The sequence below is a fragment of the Equus caballus genome, chromosome 15 (assembly GCF_041296265.1).
Source record: "Equus caballus isolate H_3958 breed thoroughbred chromosome 15, TB-T2T, whole genome shotgun sequence".
NCBI classification, from domain to species: domain Eukaryota; kingdom Metazoa; phylum Chordata; class Mammalia; order Perissodactyla; family Equidae; genus Equus; species Equus caballus.
Genome location: NC_091698.1, coordinates 52,257,924 through 52,285,124, shown reverse-complemented (window position 1 = coordinate 52,285,124; position 27,201 = coordinate 52,257,924). Strand labels below are relative to the sequence as shown.

Here is a 27,201-nt window from a genome sequence, read left to right as displayed (position 1 = left end):
TGTCTTAAGATTTATTAAGTTAAAAAAAAGTTTTAGAATGATCCCATTTATGTGTGTGTTCTTTATTAAAGATATTTATATGTCCCACGCACTTGTATCTGTATGTGAAAGTTTTGGAGGAACAGGTAAGAAATGTTCATTGTGGTTACCTGTGAGACCAGGGATAGGAAGTGAGGGAAGATAGGAAGGACTTGGTGACTCTTCTGAATTATTGGAAAACTGTTTTTTGTTTTGTTTTTTAACAAAACATGTATTGTTAAACTGTCTTTAAACTAAAGAAACTATAAACATGTATTACTTTTGCAGTTAAAACTCAGTTAAAGGTGCTTTTAAAAAAATATTAGTCTCAAATTGACCTCTAAATAAATTTAAAGCTTTAAAAATTCAATTTAGGGGCTGGCCCCGTGGCCGAGTGGTTGGGTTCGCGCGCTCCGCTGCAGGCGGCCCAGTGTTTCGTTGGTTCGGGTCCTGGGCGCGGACATGGCACTGCTCATTGGGCCGCGCTGGGGCAGCGTCCCACATGCCACAACTGGATGGACCCACAGCGGAGAATGTACAACTATGTGCCGGGGGGCTTTGGGGAGAAAAAGGAAAAAAATAAAAATCTTTAAAAAAAAAAATCAATTTAAAATCTTCTGTTTTGCGAGTATTTGTTGTTTGTTAGATATTCCCTTTAGAAATCTGAACCGGTTAGGTTTTATAGGATTCTTCCTTTTTAAAGGGTCGTGAACCCTGTACTTGTAAAATATGTGAGCTTTTTGATAATCAGTTAGAATAGGAATGTTAACTATGAGCTCCCTTTTTTTTTGGTGAGGAAGATTGACCCTGAGCTAACATCTGTTGCCAATCTTCCTCTTTTTGCTTGAGGAAGATGGTCACTGAGCTAACATCCAGACTGATCTTCCTCTATTTTATGTGGGATGCCGCCATAGCATTGCTTGACCAGTGGTGCTAGGTCCGTGCCTGGGATCCGAACCTGCAAACCTGGGCCACTGAAGCGGAACTAGAGTTCCCACTATGCCACTGGACTGGCCCCAACCACGAGCTCATTTTTATGGTACTATTTCATTAGTTTAGCTATGTTAGAGAGCTGATAGTTTATTATTGATTAGTCTTATGTCTAATCCATAATTTAAGAATCTTGTTCCTTAAGACAAAACATCAGTTACTATGAAATAAACAGAAAAAGTTTAGGTAATTCAAACAAAAATTTATTTATTTGGTGTTATATTTCTAGTTATTTTTCAATTTATTTTACCCAGATTTTCTATAAACACGATTGACTTCAAATGAAGAAAGAGCTCTGCTACAATACGTAATCAGGGAGGCTGTGATATTTCTGAAAATTTAGAGGATTAGGAACTGCTTAGAGTCTATATCCTATTTCTTACTGCTTACGCTTCGTGGTCATCTTGATTTTATTTAGGTACTCAAAGGTATAGCGAGCGTTTCCTCTACAATTAAATATTAAAGAAGGTGTTCAAATTTAATTTCTAAGAACTTGTGGGAGTAGTTGTTACCCTAAAGCAATTTGCCTCTTCAATGTTTTAAAATTTGCTTGCGGTTTGAGAAGTTGCTATGTGCTTCATCCTCAGAACCGTTCGAACCTACTGCCTAAAGTAGAGCCAAGTAGGTGAAAATCTGGAGATCGCAGAAGTTGAGGTGCCTTTCAAGAGTTGGACCCAGGACCCTGGTGTTGTATACTCTTAGACCAAACTTGGGTGATTTCATCAGCAGGGAGTGAGTTCAGCAACAATGAAGACACGTGCCTCCTGTGTGACTGGTACAGTTTTTAGGGTCTAGTGATGCAAAGTAGCTTATAGTGCTAGGATAATTATATTTTCATTTATAATTCACACCTGTAGTGGATTATGGCCTGCTTTGTTAGGCTTATGCTAATTTATATGTTGAATTTAGGAGTGTTTGAAATAGAAATAAACCAAAAACAAGTTTGGTTTTACCCTGTAAGATGCTTTGGAATAAATAGAATAATTATTTTGGTGGTGTAAGATCAGAATAATCACCATGCGATTAAATTAATATATCGATACCATCAGATAAAATTAGTAAATGAAACATACAAATTAAATAAGCCTAAATGAGGCTTTATAAATCTTTTATTTTCTGAGGGGAGAAAGGTCCTTTTAGAGCAAATGTAGATGGACGTTTTCTTCATTTTTCCCTGAGAGCACGTTAGGCTGTTCATGTTCTCACCATTCGATGACTCAGTAGGAAGTGAGAGCCAGTTTACACCACAGTGCTGTAAAGAGGAAACTATATATGGTCAAATCTATTTCTTAAACGCAGCCTCGTTGCATACAGGGAGAGAACTAAGTCACCACTCTTCAAAGGATGGCAGTGGGGGAGGATTTCAAGGATTAAAATGATACCACATGAGTAGTTTAGAAAAGAATTTTTTTTTAAAGTATTTCATCACATCATGGTTTAGATTTTTAAAAATACTTTTTTTTTGCAAGAAAGGAAATGCCAGGTTATCTTTTAGTTTTATATTACTGAGAAATAGATTATTTTAATTATGTCCTTGTTATTATAGCTGTTAATGCTTTCACAGTTGAAAGAATGTGAAATACTGGGTTTCCTGCCACTTTGACCATATATCTAATACCCTGTAGGCATGCCAGCAGTGGATTACTGTGGCAGCATCTGCTTCCAGTAAGCTGCTACATGAGCAGAATAAATAATTTCATTAGTAAGTGATTGATATCTTTAATTTGAATTAAAAGCCAAATTTCCTTTTTTTGTAAAGCACAGGAATAGTAGGTTTAAAACTGTCTTGTAGTCTCGGAGGGCATCTCAATTTTTGTCTTCCTACTTCAGGCACTTGGCAAGTGTTTTATCCCTTCAAATAGACTAACAATTTTAAGATTCGAACCACCCATCTGAACAGTTATAATCAGAAAACATTGAGTGATGTGATTATTTCCGGATTTGCCTTGTTGCATGTTTCCTAGTGTGTGTGGCTCAGAATGAGAGGGAGGCGTGTCCATCCCAGGCTCGGCCTCCCACCTTCAACTTCTGTTATGATTTCTCACTAAGTCATTAGTTTCTGTTTAATCTACTGAAAATGGCCCTTCCAAACTTGTAGATCCTTATCTTTTCTTTTTTCAAACAACAGTATTGTAGACTTTTTCAGTGATTCTTTCTATAATTTTCTTTAAGAACATTTATACTCACATAAATGAGCATTTTCAGCCTGGTGAATGGACACTTTTGACCCCCCCCCCCCCCAGTGTCCATATGTGTTCACTACTTTGAGATAAACATAAGAATTTAATATCCACATAGTATTTACTTTCTGTATTTGGAATATATGTGTGAAGTATGACTAATGCTGATATTAGGCTGGTGATCATGACAAATTCTATCTATGTAGAAATATGGGTATGGTTGGGATAAAAATTAGATTCTCTACTCTTCCGTATCATTTCAGTTCCTATCAAGTGAGCTGGATTTTGACTTAAGGACAAAAGAGAGTTTATGATTTAGAAGAGAAGCGTGTGAGTAGTTTTGGTTTTTTTTAGTTTGAATCTATTAGAAAATACTAGGTGTTTTTCTTTTCCTCTGTGGTAATTGTTTCTCCAACTCTGGGCTCACGTTGATAAATTCAGAAGACATTGTGAAAAAAAGGACTAGTGCTTCTGAAATTCTGTTTATTTTCACACTCTTAGGGTGGGAAGTATATTGTAGTTCTTATAAACCACCATTGAGATGGAGAGGTAGGTATGAACAAGCAGGTTATCTACTGCATATGCCATTGTGTCACACTGACGTCTGCCTTGAAAGGTAATCCAATAAAAATTGTATTATAGTTTTAGAAATGGGTAGCTATACCTGAAAAATGGCCTAGCCTTGGTGGCCCAATGATAAACTGACCAAGACTGGGTTTTGTGGGTTTGGAAGAAAACATACCTGAATAGTATGTTTTATGTAAGTTCTAAAATATAAACACGAACTGAGAGGATAGGAGTTCATTTGGTACTGGGAATATGAAACTGCCTAATTTCAGACAGATTTTTTTGTAAAAGTAGCTTTAATCTGCTTAAGTCATGACTAACATTTTAAAAGCTCTATTTATAAGACGAAATTCTGGATAGCAGAATGTTCTAGGCTATTTATAATTAAATGTGGTTCATCAATGTCATTTCCAACAAAGTTGTTGTAGATATCTTTGAAATATAAAAATTTTATATTTTGGAGGGTTAGTTAAAAGTCAGTGAGTTTAAGATTGGTGCTAAGTTTTACCATCATCAAACAAAACAGTTCCTTGTACGTAGTAGCATCTGTCAAGGGTTAGTTTAATAGAGTCTGTCCATCTTTGTGTTATTACTGTCATGCATCACAGTCAAGATACTGTTGTTCTCCTTAATTCTTCTAAGAGAATGTAGGGTGCCTGGAGCCATGGAACAATAGACTTTTTCTCAATATTAAACATTCTTTATATCAAAATAGTCGTAGTATCATGCTCTCAAGTCAACAGCAAAACTTTTGATATTTATTGATCAGTTATTTAATATGCACTTACTTCGTGTCAGACACTGTCTAGGCACTTGAGACTCATCAGTAGACACAAAAATCCTTGCACAGTGTGGCTCGCATTGAATAAAGACTTGTTAAGGGGGAGGGCAGAGACCATGATTACATTTCCTTTCTTACATAGCTTCCTCCTCCCACCCTGACGTTTTTAATTGCCTTTTCCTTGGAATGTCTGCTCTTCAAAATAAGACTAAACAGTCTGTATTATTGGTATAAGAATTAAAAAACCCTTGGTTCTATTTTCAGTTTTACTGTGGTTGTTCAATCTCCTAGTACATTAGTTTCTTATGCATAAAATGCAAGTGTTGTTGGAATTAGTGACATGCCCTTGTTGGAGAGGTGCCCTATCTGAATAGGAAATTATGTTACCTGGTTTTACTAAATACATTTATCTAAATATAAAAATGTAAATAGCCAAAAAAGCCTAATAAATGTTTATTTTAACATAATGTTAGTCCACAAACCATTTGTTTTTTCCCATTTTGGAAATGAGATTGCTTAAGTGAATTGCCAGGGATGAGTGAAAGCCTGCTTTAGAATTGAAGCTTTAGTTTTGTTCATTTTCTCACATTTCTCTTTTAAAAATACTTAGCATTTGTTGAGTGAATTTGTCCATTCCTAAATACTTCTTGTGTGACTGCTGTGTGCCAAGACCTCTTGGAGGCATTGGCTCCAGCATGAGCTGCTCAGCTTTAGCTCCCTGCCCTCTGGAGGCTTTCTCTGGGTGGGGGGACTTAGGCACTAAATAAGCAGTTAACCCGTAAATAAACATGAACTCCAGTAGTAGTCAATTCCATAAAGGAAATAGAAGGAGATATGATAGATTGGGTGACTGCTTTGGGTAATTTGAGAGCACCAAAAGTTTAAAATATTTATAAGGGCAAAGTGGTATTTTTCAGGTACTGTTTTTAAATGGATATAGTAAATACCTTGACACTAACCCACTTTTACTATTCTCTTCCAGTTTGTGAAGTGTGGATATGCAGGCTCTAACTTTCCAGAACACATCTTCCCAGCTTTGGTTGGAAGACCTATTATCAGATCAACCACCAAAGTGGGAAACATTGAAATCAAGGTAATATTTTATTTATTGATAAATGAGGATCAAAATCTGTGAGGTCTTCTCTAAATGAAGTAGTTTTAAAAATGATGCCATGCAAAGCAAAGGGGGAGGGCAGAATTGCTTATATTTTTAATTTGTATCAACACCTGAAGAAAGGCACAAAAACTGAAGTTAACTTCATCTGACTTTAAGTATCGCTTCATGCTATTACTCTCTGAATGGAGTAAAATACTTAAGATTTTTATATTGATGTGAATACTGTATTAGTGACTTAAAGTCCTATTACATAATATAGTTTTTAAAAGAAATCAGCCTGGTATTTTTATGTTTTTCAATTCCATATATTTGTCATTAAATGTTAGTGTCTCTTTGGGACCTTAGACTTCTGCTTTCCATGTTCTCGTGGCCTGATCCCCCTACTTTTTTATATAGCTAGCCAGGAAAACACAGGATGTAAATCTTATTGTTTCTTCCTTTCACTAATGTAATAACTGATTTCCATACTGTGCAGGACAAAAGCTGCAAGTCGTTATTTGGCCTTGCATTATTTAATATCTTGCCGCAAGGAGAGCAGAGGGAAGGTTGTCAGTGCCTACTCACTGTGCTTAACATGAGAGACTCAGCATGAAGAAAGATAGGTTTTTCTCCCATATTAAAGGGATTGGAAATCAAGTGGGCATTATGATATTTTAGAAGAAAAAAGAAATAGAATCAAAAGGACTGTGGTCACCAGTTGACTTACATTCTTCAGGTGGCCTGGGGATCAGGTTTTACAAAATGCAGTAGAATGTAGGGGCTCTTTAACTGAATTATTTGTGAACAAGCTAGCATTGTTGGTCTTATCTGGACAGTCTTTGGCAGGATTTCAGTGAACTGTTAGATTATGAGTCATTTGGAATAAATGAGTTGGAGTGTACCCCTTTGGGACATTTGTTTGAGATATTTTAGGAAGGTGGTAATAGGTGGTAGAGATTTGCTACTTGGTAGCTCTCTGCTCCTGGGACTAGAACATTGAGTTACACAGTGAATGAAAATATGAACTAAAACTTAGGGTCTGTGATAATTTTTTAAAGACTTAAAATAGCGAATTATTCTGGCCTCCGTTATGTTATAAACAGTCAAATGGGACACTCAATATGAGAGTGTTTCTTTTTAGGGTCTTTTCTTTGTGGAAATTTGTGAGATTCTTTACTCTCTTTTTGTGAACTCCTTTCATTCTGATTGAATTCAATCTTAAATGAACTTTGACTTAAAATTTAGCTAATAGTAGTGATAAGGATAAACTTTTAAAATTTTAAGTTGAAAGTCAAACTTTTTATTCAGTATCGCACTTTTAAAGAAGAATGGCGTTTTTATATACTTTATCGATAACATTTTTGAGGTATTAAGATACATCACATACAGCCATTTTTGTTCACCAGCATAGGCACAAATAATTACATATCTTTTCACTTCCACTTTCTTGCTTTTTAAGGCCAAGTGATAGAAATGAAACTAGTCGATATTCTAATAAGATGATTTGCTTAAGGATTGCCCAATAGCATTTGCCTGTATGGTTTGTCATTCTGTGTTCTGTTGGCTCAGTTCTGTTCAATCTGCTCAGTCTTTTAAGTCTTTCAAGTTAAGTTGCTTTTCTAGTAGAAAACAGTAAAAGAGACCTGTGTCAAATTTAACTTGACTACGAAAGCTTAGAAAAACAACCCGAAACTTACCCTCTACCTATTCAGCTAGACCTTTTCTGTTATCATTTATTTTCCTTAATTAAGGTTCTTAAATTCAGTAATGAATTAAAGAAATTTAACTTTTTGGAATTCCTATGCCTAGTGGATTGACTTATACTTTTTTGTGTCTTCTTAGCTAAAATGTGATGGTAGACTAAAAAAACTGGAAATTTAAATTGTTTAATGACTTAATTTTCATTCAGGAGTAATAACTGTCCGTGTTAATTTGGCCCTAATTATTAACTCCGTAAAATATAGTAGTACTGCCTCTGACCTCGACCTAATTTGTCTCTATTGCTTGTATGTTTAAAAATTTCAGTGAGGATTTTATTTAGGCCTTTTCTGACTCTTACTTCTACCTTCTCTCTCTTCACCTTTCTTGACCTGTTGAAGTAGAATAACAAAAAGATGGTAAGTGAGGTTACACACATGCTCTCTGTGTGTTTTCCACTTTTGCTTGGTGGGACAGTAGTTGTTGTTTTGTGTCCCTTTAGTATTGGGGAGGGGGGTGATTCCATATTTTAATTTTAAATACTTTGATTTTTAACCTTTTTCATTGCTTCAATTTGGTAGCAACTAATTAAGTCCTATACTTTTCTGATTGTATAGAATGGACCAAACCAGAACTAATTACTAACATAGTTTTGAATTGTTTTCCTTGTGTTTCTTGTAGATGAATGTTGTGATTAAAATGGAGTGTGGTGTGTATAATATTAGAAACCAAGTGGCTTTATTTAGGATGTGTGTGATCCGGGAAATTGGGGTGAAGGTGTTATTTTTGGATAAATCCGTTGTATTGACCAATGTTAAACTGAACATTTCCTATCATAGCTGTATGTATATTTGCATCCAGTATGGTATCATATGTGTTTTTAATGAACTGAGTAAAATTTTAATATGTGATGAACTATAGATAGTAAAAGGGGAGGAAAAGAGAAGGACTTGTTTCCTATAACATCCTTATTCATGAGCAGCTTTTACAACATTATCTGAGGACAAATAAGAAAAAGCTGAAAGTCTTGTAAGACTTTCCCATAAATAATAGATTTTCCCCCAGAATAAGGACTATTGTGTGGTACCTTTTTCTTTTGAACTAGAAGCTTACGGGGTACATCCCACACCGCTGAGTCTTTTATTATATTTTTCTGCAATAATCTGAGTGCTTCTATAATAGGTATTTTCAAGTCTGTTTTTAATATTTATTTGTGAGCAGCTTTGACAAAGATGAATATCAGGCATTTCTAGTGATACATACCTTAACTAATAACAGTAACTTTGTGGAGTTTTGAATAAACAGAAAGATTTAAAAGTGGAAATTCCTATATTTATCGTAATAAAAGATTGTGCCTTTGTCTTAAAATCCTGAGGAGATTAAGAGAAGTGTTCTTGTAGAGAACAGTGTAGGCTTAATTTAACAAATGTTTTTTATGGAATTTCCTTCTAGGGATTTCATTTTGGTTTTAAAGTGTGTTTGTTCTATTTTCCAATTCGAGGTGACATTGTTCAAAATGATTCTTAGCAAATATAGTCTACACTGCCTGCTTTTCATAAAATATAAACGCCTTTGAAACAGCGTCTCAGACAGTTACTGTAATTTTTCATTTTTTCAGATAATAGATGATGGCTTAGGCTTGAGGTCCGGTGATGAGGCGGCTGGTAAAAATCTAAGGCCTGATCTCATCGCTTATAACTTGGTTCTGAGGTACGAGGGCTAGTTAGGAAAGCTCTCAGCGTTTTTGGTTTTGGGAAGGTGAAATGTTCTGGGGAAGATATGGTTTTAGGAATTTTTAATTAAAATTTTAGATATGGGTAAATTTAGGTAACTTGAGCTACTCAAGAGATTTTGCACTAATCTAATAAGTTAATGCTCGTTTTCTTCCATTTTAAATGTCCTCTTTGTTCAGAGGGATGGTAAGATACTCAATGCCAGATGTTTCTTTCAGTTGATCCTTTGTAGCGTGTATGTCCTAGAAGTAGATTTGTGAGCTTTTATTTTTAGTTGGCATTGGGTCATACATATGTAAGCCCCTATTCTTGCGTGGAATAAAAAGTAAATATTCTGATGAAATCAGATCAGACTTATTCTAAATTAGTTGAAATATAGTTGTGAATGCATATTGATTGTATAAACCATCTAATTATCTAATCTGTTACATTGTACAACACAAAGAAAATATATTCTAGAGGAAAATAAGTAACAATTGTGTGTTATATTATATTTGTTAATGGCCAAAAGTAATATATGTCCTTACCAGTATAGATTTCCCCCCTAACATTATATTAAGAAGTGTTTAGAATATACAACAAAGTTGAAGGAATTTTACAGTGAAACCCATATACCCATCACCTAGATTCTGACATTAATATTTGTATCACATATCCATCTATCCATCCATCTATCTTGTTTTTTGATGTGTTTCAAAGTATCATTGTACCTCTCCCTAAATAATTCAACATATGCATGTTATTAGAGTTCACCGACATAGACTTTGTTTTGCATTTTTCTATCAGATGATTTAAACAGTTAATATTTGAGAAATTTGAGTATGAAGTTATGGTAAATTATATAAGAAATTCGTTGCAACAGAAAACTTTCAGTGAACATTTCTATCATCTGCTTTAACTTTGTTTTCCCTTTTTATTGTTGCTTTCAGTGGATTTTCCAGAAATCTGTTTTTTTGTTTTTTTGTTTTTTTTTTTGCTTTTGTTTTTTTAGTAGAGTCTTCGCCCTGGTTTTACCTCTGATCTTTTTAAAATTATTTTTAAACGTTTTAAACTTACATATATTTAAACCTCTATTTTAAGACGTCTTATGTTAATTTTGCTGTTTCTTTTCATTTCCCTATGTTTTAAATTTAAGGTATTGTAGCAAATAGTAGCTATTTCTGATCCTAGTTGTTTTTTTTTTAATTCATCAGTTCAAGTAGAAATCAAGATTATTTAATATCTTAACTAGCTGATTTCTAAAATAAGTTTAAGTTCTTGGACATCGGTAGCCTTATTATACATATAAAACTTGACTTTTCAAATGTGGGTCATCTTAAGTATGCTGTCATTGGAGACAAGACTTGTGAGTATTTTGCTTCATGTGTGATAGTGTGGTTTTCTAGTATTACACTTCAAGGTTGAAAATGTTGCTCATGAGATAATTTTAAAGAGTTGTTTCCCTGTGTTTTAATTTTTTGTATCTCTACAAATGCTCATTCACCTTGGTGAAGCATAAGTAGAAACTTAATTTTTAATTCTAATTCAGGCATACGTAGGTAGAAGTTTGTAAAATTTACAAATTATGTGGTGCATATATGCGTTATCATAGTGTAATAAAGAATCAATTTTTGCTGCTTTCATTATGCTTTATAGAACTTACACTTATCATTTTGATGTTTAGGACAAAGATGTGCTGCATGCATTGAGCATTTTTCTACACGTTTTTTTTTTCCCCTGATGTGCTATTTCACATATCACAGGCCTTATTTTTTGAACATTTGAGCAAAAGAAACAGATGAAATCTCATACAAAACCCTCCAAAATATGAAAATGTGGGGTTTATTTGTGCTAATGCTCTTCTTTTGGAAACATATGTATTAAAGGTAAGGTCAATTTATTGATTTAAACCATGTTGTACATAAAAATTTATTATCCATGATTAAATTTTGAACGGCATTGTTCTTGAAAGAAAAGACTTTTTTAACTTGTGGAATGAAGAACTTTATCTGAAAGTGCCAGAAAGATTAAGATTAATTACTCCCAAGTTTCCCGAAATATAGGAGTTTGATTTTCTGAAGGTATTTTATGCAAAAATGTGACTGGTCTAAAGCTTTGATATTATGATTTTCTAGGATCTTATGGTTGGTGATGAGGCAAGTGAATTACGCTCAATGTTAGAAGTTAACTACCCTATGGAAAATGGCATAGTACGAAATTGGGATGACATGAAACACCTGTGGGACTATACATTTGGACCAGAAAAACTTAACATAGATACCAGAAATTGTAAAATCTTACTCACAGAACCTCCTATGAACCCAACCAAAAACAGAGAGAAGATTGTAGAGGTAAGTTTTCCGATAGAATGTGTATACATGTGTTCTGGGATGTGATGTTGAAGCAAATATTCTTTCTTTTACTGTTGTTGTTAAGGATAAAAGGCATAAAAGTAATTGTTGTTTTCCCCCAGATCCTATTTATTGAACACCTAACTATATGCTAGTTATTATTTCTAAGTACAATGTATCAGTAAACAGAACAAAATCCTGCTGCCGTGGAGCTTACATTCTAGCAGAGGAAACCAGGCCAGAAAAGAGAAAAAGTGAGTTAGTTGAATAGTTTGTTGGAAGATGATAGATGATAAAGGAAAAAAGGAAAAAGCAGGTTAAGGGGGAATGGGGCGTGGAGGAGCTTGCATTTGTACATAGGGTGTAGCAGAAGGTCTCTGTGAGAAGGCCATGTTTAAACAAAGACAGAGTAAGGGAGTAAGCTGGGATATATGGGGGAAGAGCATTCCAGGCAAAGGGAGTAGCCAGTGTGAAGGTCCTAACATAAGAAGCCTGGCATATTAGAGAGTCAGCAAGGAAGCCAGTGTGGGAGAGCAACAGGTGATGAGGTCGGAAGAGTAATGGGCCAGGTCATCTCGGGCCTTGTCGTCTCTTAGAGGGAATTAGACTCTTACTCTGAGGGAAATGAAGGGCTCTTATGGGGATGGGACATAGTCAGGTTTAGGTTTCTGTAGCTGCTGTGCTAGACCATAAGGAGGCAAGGGTGGAAGAGAGACCAGTTTGGAGATTTTTTTCAATTGTCTAAGTAAAAGATTAGGATTGGGGTAATAGCAGTGGAAGTAATGAGAAGTGGCCAACTCTGGATCTATTTTGAAGGTAGGGCCAAAGAATTTTTTGATGCATTAGATGTGGATAATAGAGGGGGCATCAGGGATGACTCCAAAGGTTTTGACCTGAGCAACTGGAGGATGGGGTTACTGAGGTGAGGAAAGACCGAGATAAGTAGAACGAGATTTGGGGGGACTGCATGAGCAGTTCAGTCAAGTTTGAGGTCCTCATTAGACATCCAAACAGAAATGTCAAGTAGATAGTTATGTACACCTAAGATCAAGTTCAGGAGAAAAGTTTGGGGCTGCAGATATAAAATTGGGAGTCATCAGAATATAGATACTATGGTTCACCAAAGAAGTGAGAGTAAATAGTGGTGAGAAGGCTAAGGACCAGGGAGATAGGAGGAGCTAGTGAAAGGAGACTGAAAGGGCTAATGAGGTAAGCAGTTACAGAGAGCAAGAAATCTCCATTCTTAATGGTTTAGATGAGTACTTTTTCAAGGTTGTCTTTCATTATCTTATATATGAGATAGAAACTTTTAATTACTTTTTGTCTGTATCAGCTTTCCAGTTACTACTTAATGTAAATATTTTGTTTTACTCTGTGACCGTGTTTAGATGTTGTGGAAATTTTGGAAGGGTTAGAAGAGATCGTTAGACAATATTTTAAAAGTCTGGATTAAAACTCAATTTTTGGGGGCTGGCCCCGTGGCCGAGTGGTTAAGTTCGCGCGCTCCGCTGCAGGCGGCCCAGTGTTTCATTGGTTGGAATCCTGGGTTCAGACATGGCACTGCTCATCAAACCACGCTGAGGCAGCGTCCCACATGACACAACTAGAAGGACCCACAACGAAGAATATGCAACTATGTACCAGGGGGCTTTGGGGAGAAAAAGGAAAAAAAATAAAATCTTTAAAAAAAAAAAAAAAAACCTCAATTTTTGTATTGTGTTTTAAAAATTTGAGATCATGGTTTTAGTTACAGAAGCCATATCATTCTTTATGGTTCTCATTTTAATACATTCTTTTCCTCCCAGCCACCCCTAAAACTGTGAAAGATGGGCTTTATTGTATTAGTTCTTTTTTTTTTTTTTGGTGAGAAAGATTGGCCCTAAGTAACATCTGTTGCCAATCTTCCTCTTTTTGCTTGAGGAAGATTGTCCCTGAGCTAACACCTGTGCCAGTCTTCCTCTATTTTGTATATGGGATGCTGCTGCAGTGTGGCTTAGCGGTGTCTGGGTCCATGCCTGGGATCCGAACCTGTGAACCCCAGGCTGCTGAAGCGGAGTGCGCGAACTTAACCACTGTGCCACCGGGCCGGCCCCTGTATTAGTTCATATTTTAATTGCATTTTATACTTTATAAATTATTTACAACCACTAATACTTTGTGGTTAATTAGTAGTCATTTGTAATTGCTATTTATTTTTAGCAACGCATTACAAAATCAGAGTGTAGAGAGATTTTTTGTGTTAAACCAAAAGGTTCCTACTCATGGAAACCTTTAGGAGAGAAACATGTGAGACTGAAAAACATGTTTTCTTTCAGCTAAAAAGCTAGGGAAATGACATTATACCTGGATGCCTCGTCCACTGAGTATTAAAACTAGGACAGGTATTTTTTTTCAATCTGCAAAAATGACAAGAGTTGTTCTCACTGCGCAGTGACGTCTCATGTTATTTTAATACTCTTCTGAGTGCAAGTTTGGCTATGACTGATAATGCCCTTCTTTAATCTCATCCAGAAGGTGGTTTTAGCACTACAAATACTTTTTAATGGTCTTATAAATGAAAACCATTCTAACAGACCTTCAAGTTGACAAATGCAAATATAGCATCACTCTTCCATTTTCATCCCTGTGGAGGGGGAATAAAGATGATGGAATACAATGCTAGTCAGAATATCTAGTTGCTTAATTAATGAGTATTTGTTTCAGAGTTTTAAAATTTGAATTCTGTGCAATTTTCATTGTGGTCAGTTGTAAATTTCTGGGTATCTAGGTATTCAGAGTGGTAGTCAGCCCTGCTGGTCAAGGAGTCTTCACTATAGATGACAGGAGAAATCCTGCAGGATGTTCCCAGCCACCCTGGACTGCCAAGAATGAGCATGATTGTGACCAGGCAGGGCACAAGGAAAGGACGCCTCCCTCCAGTGTGGTTCAGCCAGGAGTGGGGCGACCTCCTGGGCTCAAGTCGGGAGGCGGGCCCAGCGGCTAGGCAGTTGCTGTATCTGCGAACAATCAGGATTTAACTGCGTTTATTTTTGTCTTCCTGCCCTACCATTTTACTACTACTTTTTTCTTTTTGTTTAACTTCTGGAGGTAGAGCCACAGTCGTGGCCCAGGTTGAGGGAGAGGCATGGGAGGGTCAGCAGTGAAGCAATTTCTGTACTTTGTCTTAATAGAAAGGCTCGTTCAAATGCAGAAAGCTGTCTTTCGCTCTAATTAGCCATTAACTAAAACGCGCAGAAATCTTTGCTTTATAGCACTTATGAAATGCGTAGGGACTCAGTAGTTATGCAAAACTCGGTCCCCCAGATTGGAGGTCTGTGACAGCAGGACTGTAATAGAGGCAAGAGGAGCTGAAGAGAATGGAGGACTCTTTTAGGTCCCTTTGCTTCTATTTTGGGCAACTAATCCACTCTGTAACCATCAAGAAAGCATATAAATATGTATTATATACCTTGTAAACACCCGTATATTTTTCTTTCCTTTTGCATTTCCAGGTCATGTTTGAAACGTACCAGTTCTCTGGTGTGTATGTAGCCATCCAGGCAGTTCTGACGCTGTATGCTCAAGGTAGGTGAAGCTTAACTTGCAGAAGAGTCAGTTCAGCAAACGTTTATTCAGTACATTTTATGTCACAGGAATTTGATTTTTCCTTAAGTTTTAAGTCCCAGAAAAGCATAGTATTTATATATTTATTCAAATATTTTCACCACTTCTAAAATGTTTCAAATAAAATATATGTTTTTATTTCCTTTATTAAACAATGAAGGATTTAAGGTAAAAAAGAGACTTCTCAATTTTTTTTAAAGTAGGAAGTTCCCTCTTTTAGGCTATTTTAATAGCTGTGGAGAATGAACATGGCATTTGACAGAGCTAAAAAAAAAGTACACAGAGATCCAGAAAGGTTAGTTTAAAATTCTACTTGTCAAATACATAACAGAGTAAAAACAAAGGAGAGTAGAGATTTGGGAGTGCACCCTAGTTTTGGGGGTGTGTTTAATGGAGGGGACTACTATATTTTCTTGATACTGCCATTGCCAGCTGCCTCCCTGTCTATTGAGAATAAAATATTGGCCATGTGGGGAGTGCTCTTCTTTTTTTTCTTTTTGAGGAAGATTAGCCTGAGCTAACTACTGCCAATCCTCCTCTTTTTGCTGAGGAAGACTGGCCCTGAGCTAACATCTGTGCCCATCTTCCTCTACTTTATATGTGGGACGCCTACCACAGCATGGCTTACCAAGCGGTGCCATGTCCGCACCCAGGATCCGAACCAGCGAACCCCGGGCCACCGGAGCGGAACGTGCGCACTTAACCGCTGCACCATCCAGCCGGCCCTGGGAGAGCTCTTTATAGTCTGGTGGTCTGATTGAGAACTTATCGGGCTGTCAGATATGTGCACGGGGTCTGTTAGGCAGTTGAAATGTAAAGATGCCCTCAAGGAACTTGGAGTCTAATGGGAAATGATACGGAACCAGACCGTTTTGATTCGGCATGTCAGAGGTTTGTGAAAGAGGTGACACTAGCACCAAGTCTCAAGCCTTAGTACTTAAGCAGCGTGTATGATGTAGTACTTAGGAAACAAACTTTAATATGGGGATCCATCTGATTCTACACATGGATTAGTAAAAATCACCTTGTAAAAATACACATTGGTTAAAAACATTCTATTAGAAAACATGAGTTGGAAAAAGGTTATGTCCTGTCCCCCCGAATGTCATCCCCTATTCCCCCCCACCCCTGGATTAACCCTGGTGCAAAAGGTGGAAAACTAATGTCCACAGCCATTTATAGCTTTAAATAGCACGTCTGGGAAACAAGGTGGCTTCTTTGCTGTTTGTTTATTATAAGGTTTAATTGACATTGTCTTTCTGGTTTCTAGTGAATAATTGAGGTGATCCTTTGGCTAGCCAAGACTAATTGTTCTCAGATTTCTAGCTATCTAGTATCAACAGGAATTTTTCCAACACAAAACAGTTTTGAAAATATATGGCAAAAATAATATTAAAAAACTAGATTATTTCAGCAAATTCATTATCAGCTTGTGTACTATTTACCTTTTGCAATGGTTTTCATAGAAGTTATCCATGATGCTTTAGAAAATTTCGCTTCAAGGGAATTCAGGGGTCACAAGATTAAGTTGGAAAGAGAAATAAAGAATTGTACGAGCTTTAAGAACATGTTGTGCTTTTCAGGCCTAGGTCTCGGGGTCTGTTTCTCCCATCTCCTGGGTTGGCACGTGATTAGACTAAGAGTCTCACAAGAGATGTGAGAAAACACTGATTTTAGTGTCTGTATATCAGAAACAAACGTCAAAATAAGCAAATAATAAATGCTGGCTTCTAGACCAATTCTGATTGGTGAGGTTTCTAGTTTGGCTTCTGTAGTATTTGAAATTTGCTGGCTTTGAGTTTTCTGATTTGGCTTTTTATTTAAAACCTCATGATTCTGTCCACAGGTTTGTTGACTGGAGTAGTGGTGGATTCCGGAGACGGTGTAACTCACATTTGCCCGGTGTATGAAGGCTTTTCTCTCCCTCACCTTACCAGGAGACTAGATATTGCTGGGAGGGATATTACTAGATACCTTATCAAGGTAAGCAAGAGCAGCTCACAGAAATTAGATTTTGTAGTTTGTGTTTACCAGCTTAACACAAAACTGAACGTATCATCGCAGGATTCTAGCAAATCTTCTGCACCACTAGAGAAATGGCCCAGTTACTCGATTATTCATGTAAAAATCCATATAAGATTTACACACGTGATCTCTGGAATACTAATGAAGATACATTATTTCATTACATAATTGTATTTGCTATTCCTGAGGAATGGGTAGAGAGGTAAGATGGAAGAGACCCGAAAACGTCCTTGAACAGCTTAAGTAGCCTTTCCTGCCATATAGCCTTTCTTTGAACAGGTATACGTCAAAGCCATCGTCTTGGTTGGGTCACCATTTCGTGTCCTTTGCCACCAAATACAGTGATACCAAATTATTGATATTTGATTAAATACAGAGCCCAGATGTGCCAGACTTTAATATTTAGTAGTTTTCATGGAATATATCCAATTTTTACTGTTTTAAAGTATACTTCTGAATATAGTTAGTTAGAATTTTCTTTAAAAACATTGCTGGGGAAAGTCTATAAAGCTACTATTTGGAGACGTGTATTTTTTTAATGTCAAAAAAATGGTTTAGAGTATTGTCTGTACTAGAATTCTCTAGTTAGTGTATCCTCTCCAGGTCAGTGGCTCTCAACCAGGGACGATGCTGCCCCCTAGGGACCTTTTGCAATGTCTGGAGACATTTTTTGGTTGTTAAAACTGCAGGAATGCTACTAACCATCCTATAATGAACAGGGCAGCGCCCACAGCAAAGAATTATAAGGTCCAAAATGATTGGCGCTGCTGTTGGGACACTGTCCTAGGGGACATCTCTGTGACAAAGTGGGTTGCATTAAGTCCTCTTGACATGGGGTTCCTCTAGTCTCATTTAGGGTAACAGTGAGATTAAGTCAATGAGAATTTTAATATTCTCATTCTAGGCTACAATTCTGTCTGAGGTTAACTACCAAAGGAGTTTCCCAGGGTTTTCTTTTGAACATACACACAAAAATTAGGGGATTTATTTTTTAACGTTTTTATGTGAGAAGTCCGATTGTGTTTATGATGCATATTATGGTTTTAGTTTTTTTTCCTGTCAGCAAGTTGAATTCTCGTGTCATTCATTTGTTTAACAAGTGCTGTTGTCCATATAGTGTGTGTCAGACATGATGCTGGAAGCTAGGGATAAAACTTTCTAAGACCCAGGGGTATTTCATGAATATGGCATTGATTGAGGAAAGTGCAGATTGTAGCAGTCTAGTACTAAAATATTATTTATTAACAGACTTTTGATTGTTTATCAAAACTGTGTAAACATTAGCACTCAAACAGTACTCTTTTTAAAAATTAGCTCTCTACCTCATTTTCCCGATTTATTGTTCATGAACTGTTAATTCTGTTACTCTGTGAAACTGAAATAGAAATCCTTCTGTGGCGAGTAGTATTTCCCTTTCTGAAGTATTCAGTAAGAGCTAAGGATCCAGTCTATTGCATTTGTTATTGATATGACATATTTAGTGAAAAATAAGAGCTTTTGCAGAGTCGAACTCATTCAGATTAATTGTGAATTTACTGCTATTTTTTGGTACCAGCTGCTTCTGTTGCGAGGATATGCCTTCAACCATTCTGCTGATTTTGAAACGGTTCGCATGATTAAAGAAAAATTGTGTTATGTGGGGTATAATATTGAGCAAGAGCAGAAACTGGCCTTAGAAACCACAGTATTAGTTGAATCTTACACAGTAAGTATTTCCCGTATGTAATATATATGTGGTTTTAAAATGGACAACCATGATTGTTGGTGTGTGTTTAAGGAGGTTTTCTTGGAATCCAGTATTTTTGTTTTGGGTTGTTGAAATATGTATATGTGTGACCTTTAATGTCTTTCTACATTAAGATTCTATGACTTAATTATTTTAGGACACCATATAATGTAAAATAAAGCACATAAATTGTTTTTCTACCTTAGGATATAATCAGATGTGAAATGTTACTTTGAGATTCTGGTATCTGAAATAGCATATTTCAGCATGTGTTTTACAGAATGGCATTTCCCTGAGATGTTAATAGGTATTTCACAAAAATTAAAATGGGGGTTGCATTGTCAAATAAGTTTGGGGGAGAGTTGGATTTACTTTACTACAGGCCGTCTCAGAGCCTTTGATACGCTAACATGTGCCTGACTGTGAGAATGTAGCACGTGTGTTTCTCGGCCGTATTAGACTACAGGACTCTTCAGCATTTCATGGGACCAGTGTTCTAAGAACCGTGCTTTGGGAGGTGGTCAGCCTAGAATATTGCTTTAATAATTCAGTAGGTGGCAGTCTTTTCCTGGCGTAGTATTTTTTTAATGGGATGTTCAGAACAAATGTTAACTTGAAATTGTAACTAACGAGACTTAGAATCTAGTTATAGCTTACACCAGGGGAGTTGATCCTATCTGAATTTTTAATGTATTGCTATCGTAAGTCTATTATATTCATCTGAGTATAAAGTACTTCCATATCTCATCTTCAATCTAGTTATTGCTAAAATGAAATTGAGTAATGGGCAATAAAAGCAAGTATTCTTAAACCATTTGATTCGTGTAAGCTCTACATATCACAAGTATGTACAAAATAGTCATTTAAAAAAATTTTATAAATTATATTGTTTTAGTTTTAAAAGATACTGACCCAAATAGTCAGTAAGCCAATATGTTGCAACTTAATGATCTCCAGCTTTGCCCTGGAGATTCTTTCCTGAAGCCTTCTTGACAGTTCCTCTAGATTTATAATTTTTCATCTACCTGACTCATTTGGAAGAAAGTGGCTTGAAGCAAAGGATGAGGGAACTAGAAATGTAAGGCACATTTTATTTATTTCTTCCCTCCTTTCTCAAAGAGTTTGAGTATGTTACAAAAATATATACAACAAATAAGAAACAGTAAACTGATGAGTAAGTGAAGAGGGATAAGGACGGAGAAATAAAGGACAGGTTAAGATTTGGTGCAAAGAAATGAGAACCATACCGTCTCAACAGTTCTAGAGGTAGGTGGTTCCTAGGCTGGGTGGCCCATGCTGGGCAGGAGCCAGAGCACTGAGAGAAGCCGCGCCATCCGCCAGGCTGGCAGTGCGAGGGGAAGAGGCTTTGCTGGTAATGGTCTGCCCTGGGAGGTTTATCTGGATATTTAGGTGATTTCATGTGGTTTTTTAACTCACCTAATGGTTTTATATTTTAAGGGTAAATGTTTGGATCAGTGTCTTTTTTTTTTAGAAATTTGATAGAATTTATAAAACGATAATTCTGGCATTTTTGAAAAATGTGATTGCTTTGCAGGTATATCTAAGCAATCACGGCACACACACGGAGTAAATGTTTTAAACTTGCTTTGTGGCCCCTTGTTATGTTGGAAAGTCAATTTTGGAGTCTTGGTATAATTATTGTAATTCTATTATTACAAATAAATACACTGTTAGAAATGTTAATGTCAAACTAACTGTGGTATCTCGGATGGAAAGCGTCAGATGCAGCGTCCGCAAACGCGCTCGTTTCTTAGTCCAGTCGGTCCAGTGAATGGTGAGGTCGGTTAAGAGAGGGAGTTTTTATCTATCGTTTCTCATTTAATTAAGTATGAACATGATGTGACTTAAGAGTGTTCCCTGCAAGGTCATGTCATAACGACATCTGACCCGTTGTTTCAATTGTATTTGCTCAAGTTAAAATTCTATTCATCTGTTATCATTTAGAATTTAATAGGAGCTAGTAGAGGCTAAGCAGAATTGCCTGATGAAGTACTCTAGATCGATGTTCCTTAAACATTCTTGATCGTAAAACAGTTTTCAGATTAAATGATTTGACGGAAGTTTCACAAGATATAAAGTATTTTGATGGCAAAATAACAAAGTTTCACAGAGTAATTGTTTGGTGAAAGAAATTATTTAGACTTTTTCATTGATTGTCTGTGCTACATGGTAAAAATATCCATAAAGTCACAAATGTATTAAAATGATAAGAGGAGCAGCATTGATACCATTAATCATCCAAATGCAGTGGTCGATCAGTGCTGCCTGTTTACGTTTGTTGCGCACACCAGTGGCCCATCGCGCACTCATGCACTGGTGGTTTCTGCAAGAAATTTCTGATGTTTGGGGGATGGCATACCATTTTAAAAAAAAAGCCTAATAATAAAATCAATTATCTAAATGTATTTTATTTTACCTTGTTTTTCTTTTTTCAAAAATGTATTTTAGGAGAAATGTGTTGCTGATAATGATTTTGGTTATAGAACAGATGTGTTTAAAAGTACTATCTAGTGTTCTAGAGAACACTGGGAAGGTTGTTAATCTTTTGCTGACTAATACCTGGTTATTTTTGGTTTCTAGCTCCCAGATGGCCGCATTATCAAAGTCGGTGGGGAGAGATTTGAAGCACCGGAAGCTTTATTTCAGCCTCACTTGATCAATGTCGAGGGAGTGGGTGTTGCTGAATTGCTTTTTAACACAATCCAGGCAGCTGACATTGATACCAGGTACGTTAGAAATGGTGGTTTCAAAGTTATTTATCAGAAATAGATGGACTATAAACAGTTAGAATGACCAAGTTGTCTGTTTTCTCACTTATGTCTTTAAATAGATAAGGCAAAATAATTTTTTGATAGGGTGGCACTGGATGTTGGACAACGTATCATTGTGTCTCAGAAGCCATTTCAAACTTTTTATTTTCAAATAATTTAAAACTTGAAAGTTGCAAGAATATCTATACTCCTGTATACATATACTCACGTATACTCTTTATCCAGTTTCCCATTTTACTGATTTTAACGTTCTGCATGCTTGTTTTGTCATCCTCTCTCCTTTTCTTGAGCCATTTGAGAGTAGGTTGAATGGATAAATGCTCTTTACTCCTTAATACTCAGTCTGTATTTCCTAATGAAGGTATTCTCTTATATAGCCACAGTACTGTTAGCGAGTTGAGGTTATTGCTGTAGTTTTTATCTACCATATTTCAGTCTCATCCATTGTCCCAGGAATGTCCTTTATCCAGTTTTTCTTTTCTCTGGTAAAGGATCAAATCTAGGATCACACATTGTATTTAGTTGTCATGTTTCCTGGTCACCTTTATCTGTTACAGTTCTTCAGTCTTTCATGACATTGACGTCTTTGCAGAGTGCAGGCCAATTATTTTAGAGAATTTTTCTCAATTTGGGTTTGAATGTTTTCTTGTGATTAGGTTCAGGTTGTGAATTTTGGGCTATACTACTATATAAGTGATGTGTTCTTCTCAGGGTATCACATCAGAGGTGATGTTTGCTCCTTATTGGTGATGTTAGTGTTAAGCTATTAATGACATTTCCTGTTTTCTCCACTGTTTGTTTTTCTATTTTTATTTCTTAGTTTATAAGTAATTTGTAAGAAAGTACTTTGGGACTGTGTAAATCTCCTGTTCTTCATCATATCTGCCCCCTACCCCTTTTAGCATCTATTGGTGATTCTTGCCTAAATCCATTTTCATTGTGATGGTTGTCAAAAAGTGATCTTCTAATTCCATCATTCCTTCTATATTTATTAGTTGGCATTCTAGCATAAGGAGGTGCTTTTCCATCTCCCTTTTTTTATCTGTTTGTTTATTATCAGACTCATGATTCCAAATTCAGTGGATTATAATTTATTACTGTCTTTATTTATTTTGATGCTGAAATTGTTCCTGATTTGGCCAGTGAGAGCCCTTTCTAGCAGGCTCCTGTGTCCTTTGACATGCCCCCATCTTTTTTTGAGCACTTTCTATTTTGTGGCACATGATATTTCCAGCTCATCTTTAATTTTGTTTTTTGAATAGGTAGAACATTAACAGTATAGTCAAAACTGTACACGAAAGTATTCTTAGAAGTATTACTCTCCCCACCCCTTGTCTTCCACCCGAGTCCTCCTCCCTCTTGTAGGTAAATAGTCTCATTATCTCATTAGTTTGAGATTTATCCTTTCTGTGTTTCTTACTTCCTTTTATTCAAAAGGTAACATACTGTAAATACTCTTTTGCACTTTGGTTTTTTTTCACTTAATATATCCTAAACAGTCCTATACCATTTTCTGGGGATTGTCCTCATTCTTCTTTCCAGTTGCATAGTATTCCACTGTGTGTACATATCATAGTTTATTCAGTGAATCTTGGTTATTTAGGTAGATTCCAATATTTGTGCTGATAAATAATATTGCAATTAATAACCTTGTGCAGACTGTATTTTTGCATTATTGGACATGTATATTCTGAAAAAATTTCTAGAGGGGGAATTGTTGGGTCAAAGGGTAAATGCATGTAGTTTTATTATTGCTCAATTCCCCTCTATGGATGTTGTACCATTTCTCATTCCCGCTAGTCATATATGAGGGCACCTGTGTCCCCACAGCTTGTTCACAGTTTGTCAGCTTTTTTACTTTTATGCCAGTCTAATGAGTGAGAAATGATATCTCAATATGCATTTCTCTTAAGAGTGAAATTGAACATATTTTTCTCTGTTTATGGTCACTTTTATGTCTTTTTCTGGTGAATTATCTGTTCACGGCTTTTGTCTGTTCTTCTGTAGAATTTTTGTATTTTTTCCCCTCAATTTTTAAAGGTTTTTTTAATATTAACTCTGATATCTCTTGCAGATATTTTCTCCTACTTAGCCCTTTATCTCTTGCTTATGGTGTTTTTGGCTATACAAAAATTTGTTTTTATTTAATCATATAAAAACGTTTATAATCTTTCTTTTATTGCATCTAGAATTTGAGTCATAGTTAGAAACCCTCCCTTTACACCCAGGTAATTGAGGAATTCACTCAGAAGCATTTTGTAAAACAAGCGTTTGTTTAACTCTGAATTAAATAACCACCTAACTCCTTCTGGTGGGATGGCTGGGAGCAGGAGAATAAATGGAAATTACTAAAAATAGCAATGACTCATAACAAGCTGCAGGTCTAGTGGAAGAAGATCAAAAATCTAATCTAGACTTTGTAATTATGGTGACTTTTCAGAGTTGGGTTAGGTAGATGCTTTTGTCCCTTGATTTAATGATCATTAATAGCAAAGTCGTATTTAAAAGAGCATGCCTCCTGGTAGGGATTAACGTTTTGGCATTCCTCAAGCACTGGAGTCAGGGTCGGGACCCTCTCCACGGAGCTAGCTTAGGAAGGTAGCACAACTCCAGTTTTGTTTTATGTGTTCCGCATGTTGAGACCTACATGTAAATGCTCGTGGGTACATATCTCATGTAGCTATAACTCAGCTGCTTGGCCTGTGCTACACTCACGTGCACACTTCTGCAATTAAATACAAAGCATTGCTCTTCCAGAGGCTAGAATTAAAGTAGCCTGAGCCATTGAGAACCTGGGAGTAAGTAAAAGCCTGGAAGCCAGTTTGAATGAGGTCAAAATGGATGTGACTCAGTTCCTGAACTTTACTGTGAGAAGAGTTCCTCAGACCCTTACTCAGATTATAGTACTTTTACTACATGTGCAGTTATTTCAGATGTGATTATCTGGTGTCATAACCAACAGCATATTTAAGGAAGAAAGAGAGGACTGCTATACGAAGCAAACACATCAGTCTAACAAAAAATAACACGGGACAGCCTCAAGGCAGAGGAACAAAAGGGAGAGCTGCACGAGGCAAATGGAGGAATTGAAAAGCAAGAACGGGAATCACAGTAGAACGTGGTTAATTAACACCCACATCTCAGTGCCTCCAGGGGAGCACTGTGACAACACGGGCCAAATACTGGAAGTTGACCGATGGCAACTGTGGTCATTATTAAGACAGTTACATTTGCAAGAAAGTGTGTCATGTACTTTAGAAGTATTTTCATCAAGATTATAATAAATATTTTATATGTAAAGAGGATTTGTTACCTAATAACAGTAGTGGTAGCAAACATTCAGCCCTGTGACTTACATGTTGGATTTCATTCTCCCAGCAACCCTCTGAGGCTGACTTAAGTAGCAGGAACTCTGAGATATATTGTTTTCCTAATCTGAAACACCAAATGAATACCTATTGTGTCTTTCTAGATCTGAATTCTATAAGCATATTGTACTATCCGGAGGGTCTACTATGTACCCTGGACTCCCATCACGGTTGGAACGAGAACTTAAACAGCTTTACTTAGAACGGGTTTTAAAGGGAGATGTGGAAAAACTTTCTGTAAGTATTAATAATCTGTTAACATACTTTTAAAACCTTGTAAAGTAGCTTGTGAATCTTGACAACCACTAGAGGGAGCAAGAAGTCTTCCTAAACACATTCCTAATGCAGTCAAGTGCAGCCTTGGAGAGAAAAGAAGTAAATGGTTCAAGGTAAGCTCTGTCCCAGAATACTCGGAAGACTGCCTGGTCGCCTCGGTACGCAGTGGAGGGAGGTGACGAGGTGCAGGGCCAAATGTTCTGGTTCCCCTGTAAGGAACAGCCTGAGATCCAGGTGCCTCTAAGTGCGTGGGAAGAACCTGGTACACTACAGAGAGACAAAGGCCCCACTTGAGTTTTTGTGGGGTTTTTTAAACTTACTTTTTGGATATGAAATCAGCCTTCAGTGCTACTCTTGGACTATCTTATATTTCTGCTTCTAGGTTATTTTCTGGCTCTTGCTTGCATGTTTCTTACCTCCCCAAACAGATTGTAAAATATCATTTCTTCACTTCTTTAACATCCCCATCAGCTATCAGAGTTTTTGAAACAGACTTCAATTGGTAGTTGATGTGTAGAGTAGAAGGAAATTTTTAAACTAGTATGTAATAGTTGATGGTTATTTGGCATTGGTTTTTTTCTTTCTACAAACTCTGGACTGTGTAAAGTTTGCTATATATACTATGCACTCAACGAAGAGTTGAGTAATTCTGAGTTAATCTCTGAGCTTTGTCTCGACTTTGATCGACTGTTTTAGATAATGAGATTACATATTACAGAGGAGTGTATGTATTGGAGACTTAATGTTACATCTTTCATATGTGACTCAGATTGTTGAAATTAAATTGAGAATGGACTCACATACATTAAACAAATTAAAAGACTCAAAAGGAGCCATGTTGTCTAAGTACTTCACTCATTTGTCTGATTTTATTGGGTTATATCTCTAATTTAAAATCAGTCTCAGGTGATCATTTATTTATTCAGCAAATAGTTCTTGAACTCCTTCTGGGTGCCAAACACTGATCTGGGTGCTGGGACAAACAAAACAGTGGTGAACAAAAACGAATCCCTGCTTTTAGTCTATGAATAATAAATCAGTATTAATAAGCACTATGAAGAGAAGTGAAGTGAGTTAGGGGCTAGGAAGGGAAGTGGTTGGGGAGATGGTGTGCTCCTTCATGCAGCGTGATCGGGCAAGGCATCTCAGATGAGAGAACTTTTGAGCAGAGACCTGAGTGGAGTGAGGGAATGAGCAGGTGAGCTACATGACTATCTGGGGGAGAATCTTCCAGGCAGAAACAGCAAGTGCCAAAGCCCCAAGTTGGTGGGATTGTACGGGTGTGGCTGGAGCAGAGTAAGCAAGGGAGAGGGTTGGAGGTGAGGTCAGAAAGGAGTCGGGACGAGGGTCTTGTTCAGCCACGGTAGAGTTTGGCTTACTCCTAGAGAGATGGAAAGTCTTGGGAGGATTTTGTGCAGAGAAATGATAGGATCTGACTTGTTTTTAAAGAGTCATTAAGTCTAGTGTGGTGAATAGGCTGTTGAGGGAGGGAGGAAGAAAAGCAGATGTAGAAAGACCAATTAGGAAGCTCTGACAGGAGGGAGGGGTGGGGTGGTGGAGGTTTAAGATAGAAGAGGAGGTGTGAAATGGTTCTCTTGGACAGTGGAAGAGAGAGAAGAGAAATGTAATGGGATTGCCAGCACCACTAAGGGGCTTGATGGAGGTAAGTGATATATTGAAAGCAGGATGTCGAGTTTCTCTCCGATAGTCTTTAGTTCCTGGAGGGCAGGTGCAAAGTAGAGAGTTGATCACTGGAGTTGGTGTTTGGAGTGTGAGAGGGAGAGAAGGACAAAGTCAGGATAATGTCAGGAAATGATGGAGTGAGCACGCACACTCATGCAATAAAAGCAGATATGAGAAGAAATAACCTGGGGGTCTATAGATGACTTAGGCAAGGAGGCAGATGGAATAGTCTGATGAAATGAGTTTTGGAGGGGCCATGGAGTTGTGTGGAGGAGGGAGAGAGAAGCAGCAATGAAGAAGAAGAAAATCCCTGTTCCCAGACCTCCAGGGTCAGG

General features: G+C 36.8%; 1 protein-coding gene across 3 annotated transcripts in view; it reads left to right on the top strand.

The window, feature by feature from the left end:
* ACTR2 (actin related protein 2) overlaps nucleotides 1-27,201 on the top strand; it is a 32,566-nt gene that overhangs the window by 1,469 nt on the left and 3,896 nt on the right. The window contains exons 2-10 of one of the 3 annotated variants that reach the window (XM_070236317.1): nucleotides 1,596-1,783; nucleotides 3,452-3,518; nucleotides 5,519-5,629; nucleotides 11,178-11,393; nucleotides 14,885-14,957; nucleotides 16,843-16,979; nucleotides 18,577-18,726; nucleotides 21,349-21,494; nucleotides 25,012-25,144. In XM_070236317.1, coding sequence (XP_070092418.1) covers nucleotides 11,184-11,393; nucleotides 14,885-14,957; nucleotides 16,843-16,979; nucleotides 18,577-18,726; nucleotides 21,349-21,494; nucleotides 25,012-25,144 — 849 coding nt within the window. In that variant the 5' untranslated portion in view covers nucleotides 1,596-1,783; nucleotides 3,452-3,518; nucleotides 5,519-5,629; nucleotides 11,178-11,183. Of the gene's footprint in view, nucleotides 1-1,595; nucleotides 1,784-3,451; nucleotides 3,519-5,518; nucleotides 5,630-7,734; nucleotides 7,750-11,177; nucleotides 11,394-14,884; nucleotides 14,958-16,842; nucleotides 16,980-18,576; nucleotides 18,727-21,348; nucleotides 21,495-25,011; nucleotides 25,145-27,201 lie in introns of all 3 variants that reach the window. The other 2 variants (XM_003362986.5, XM_001494389.7) reach the window with 2 other exon arrangements.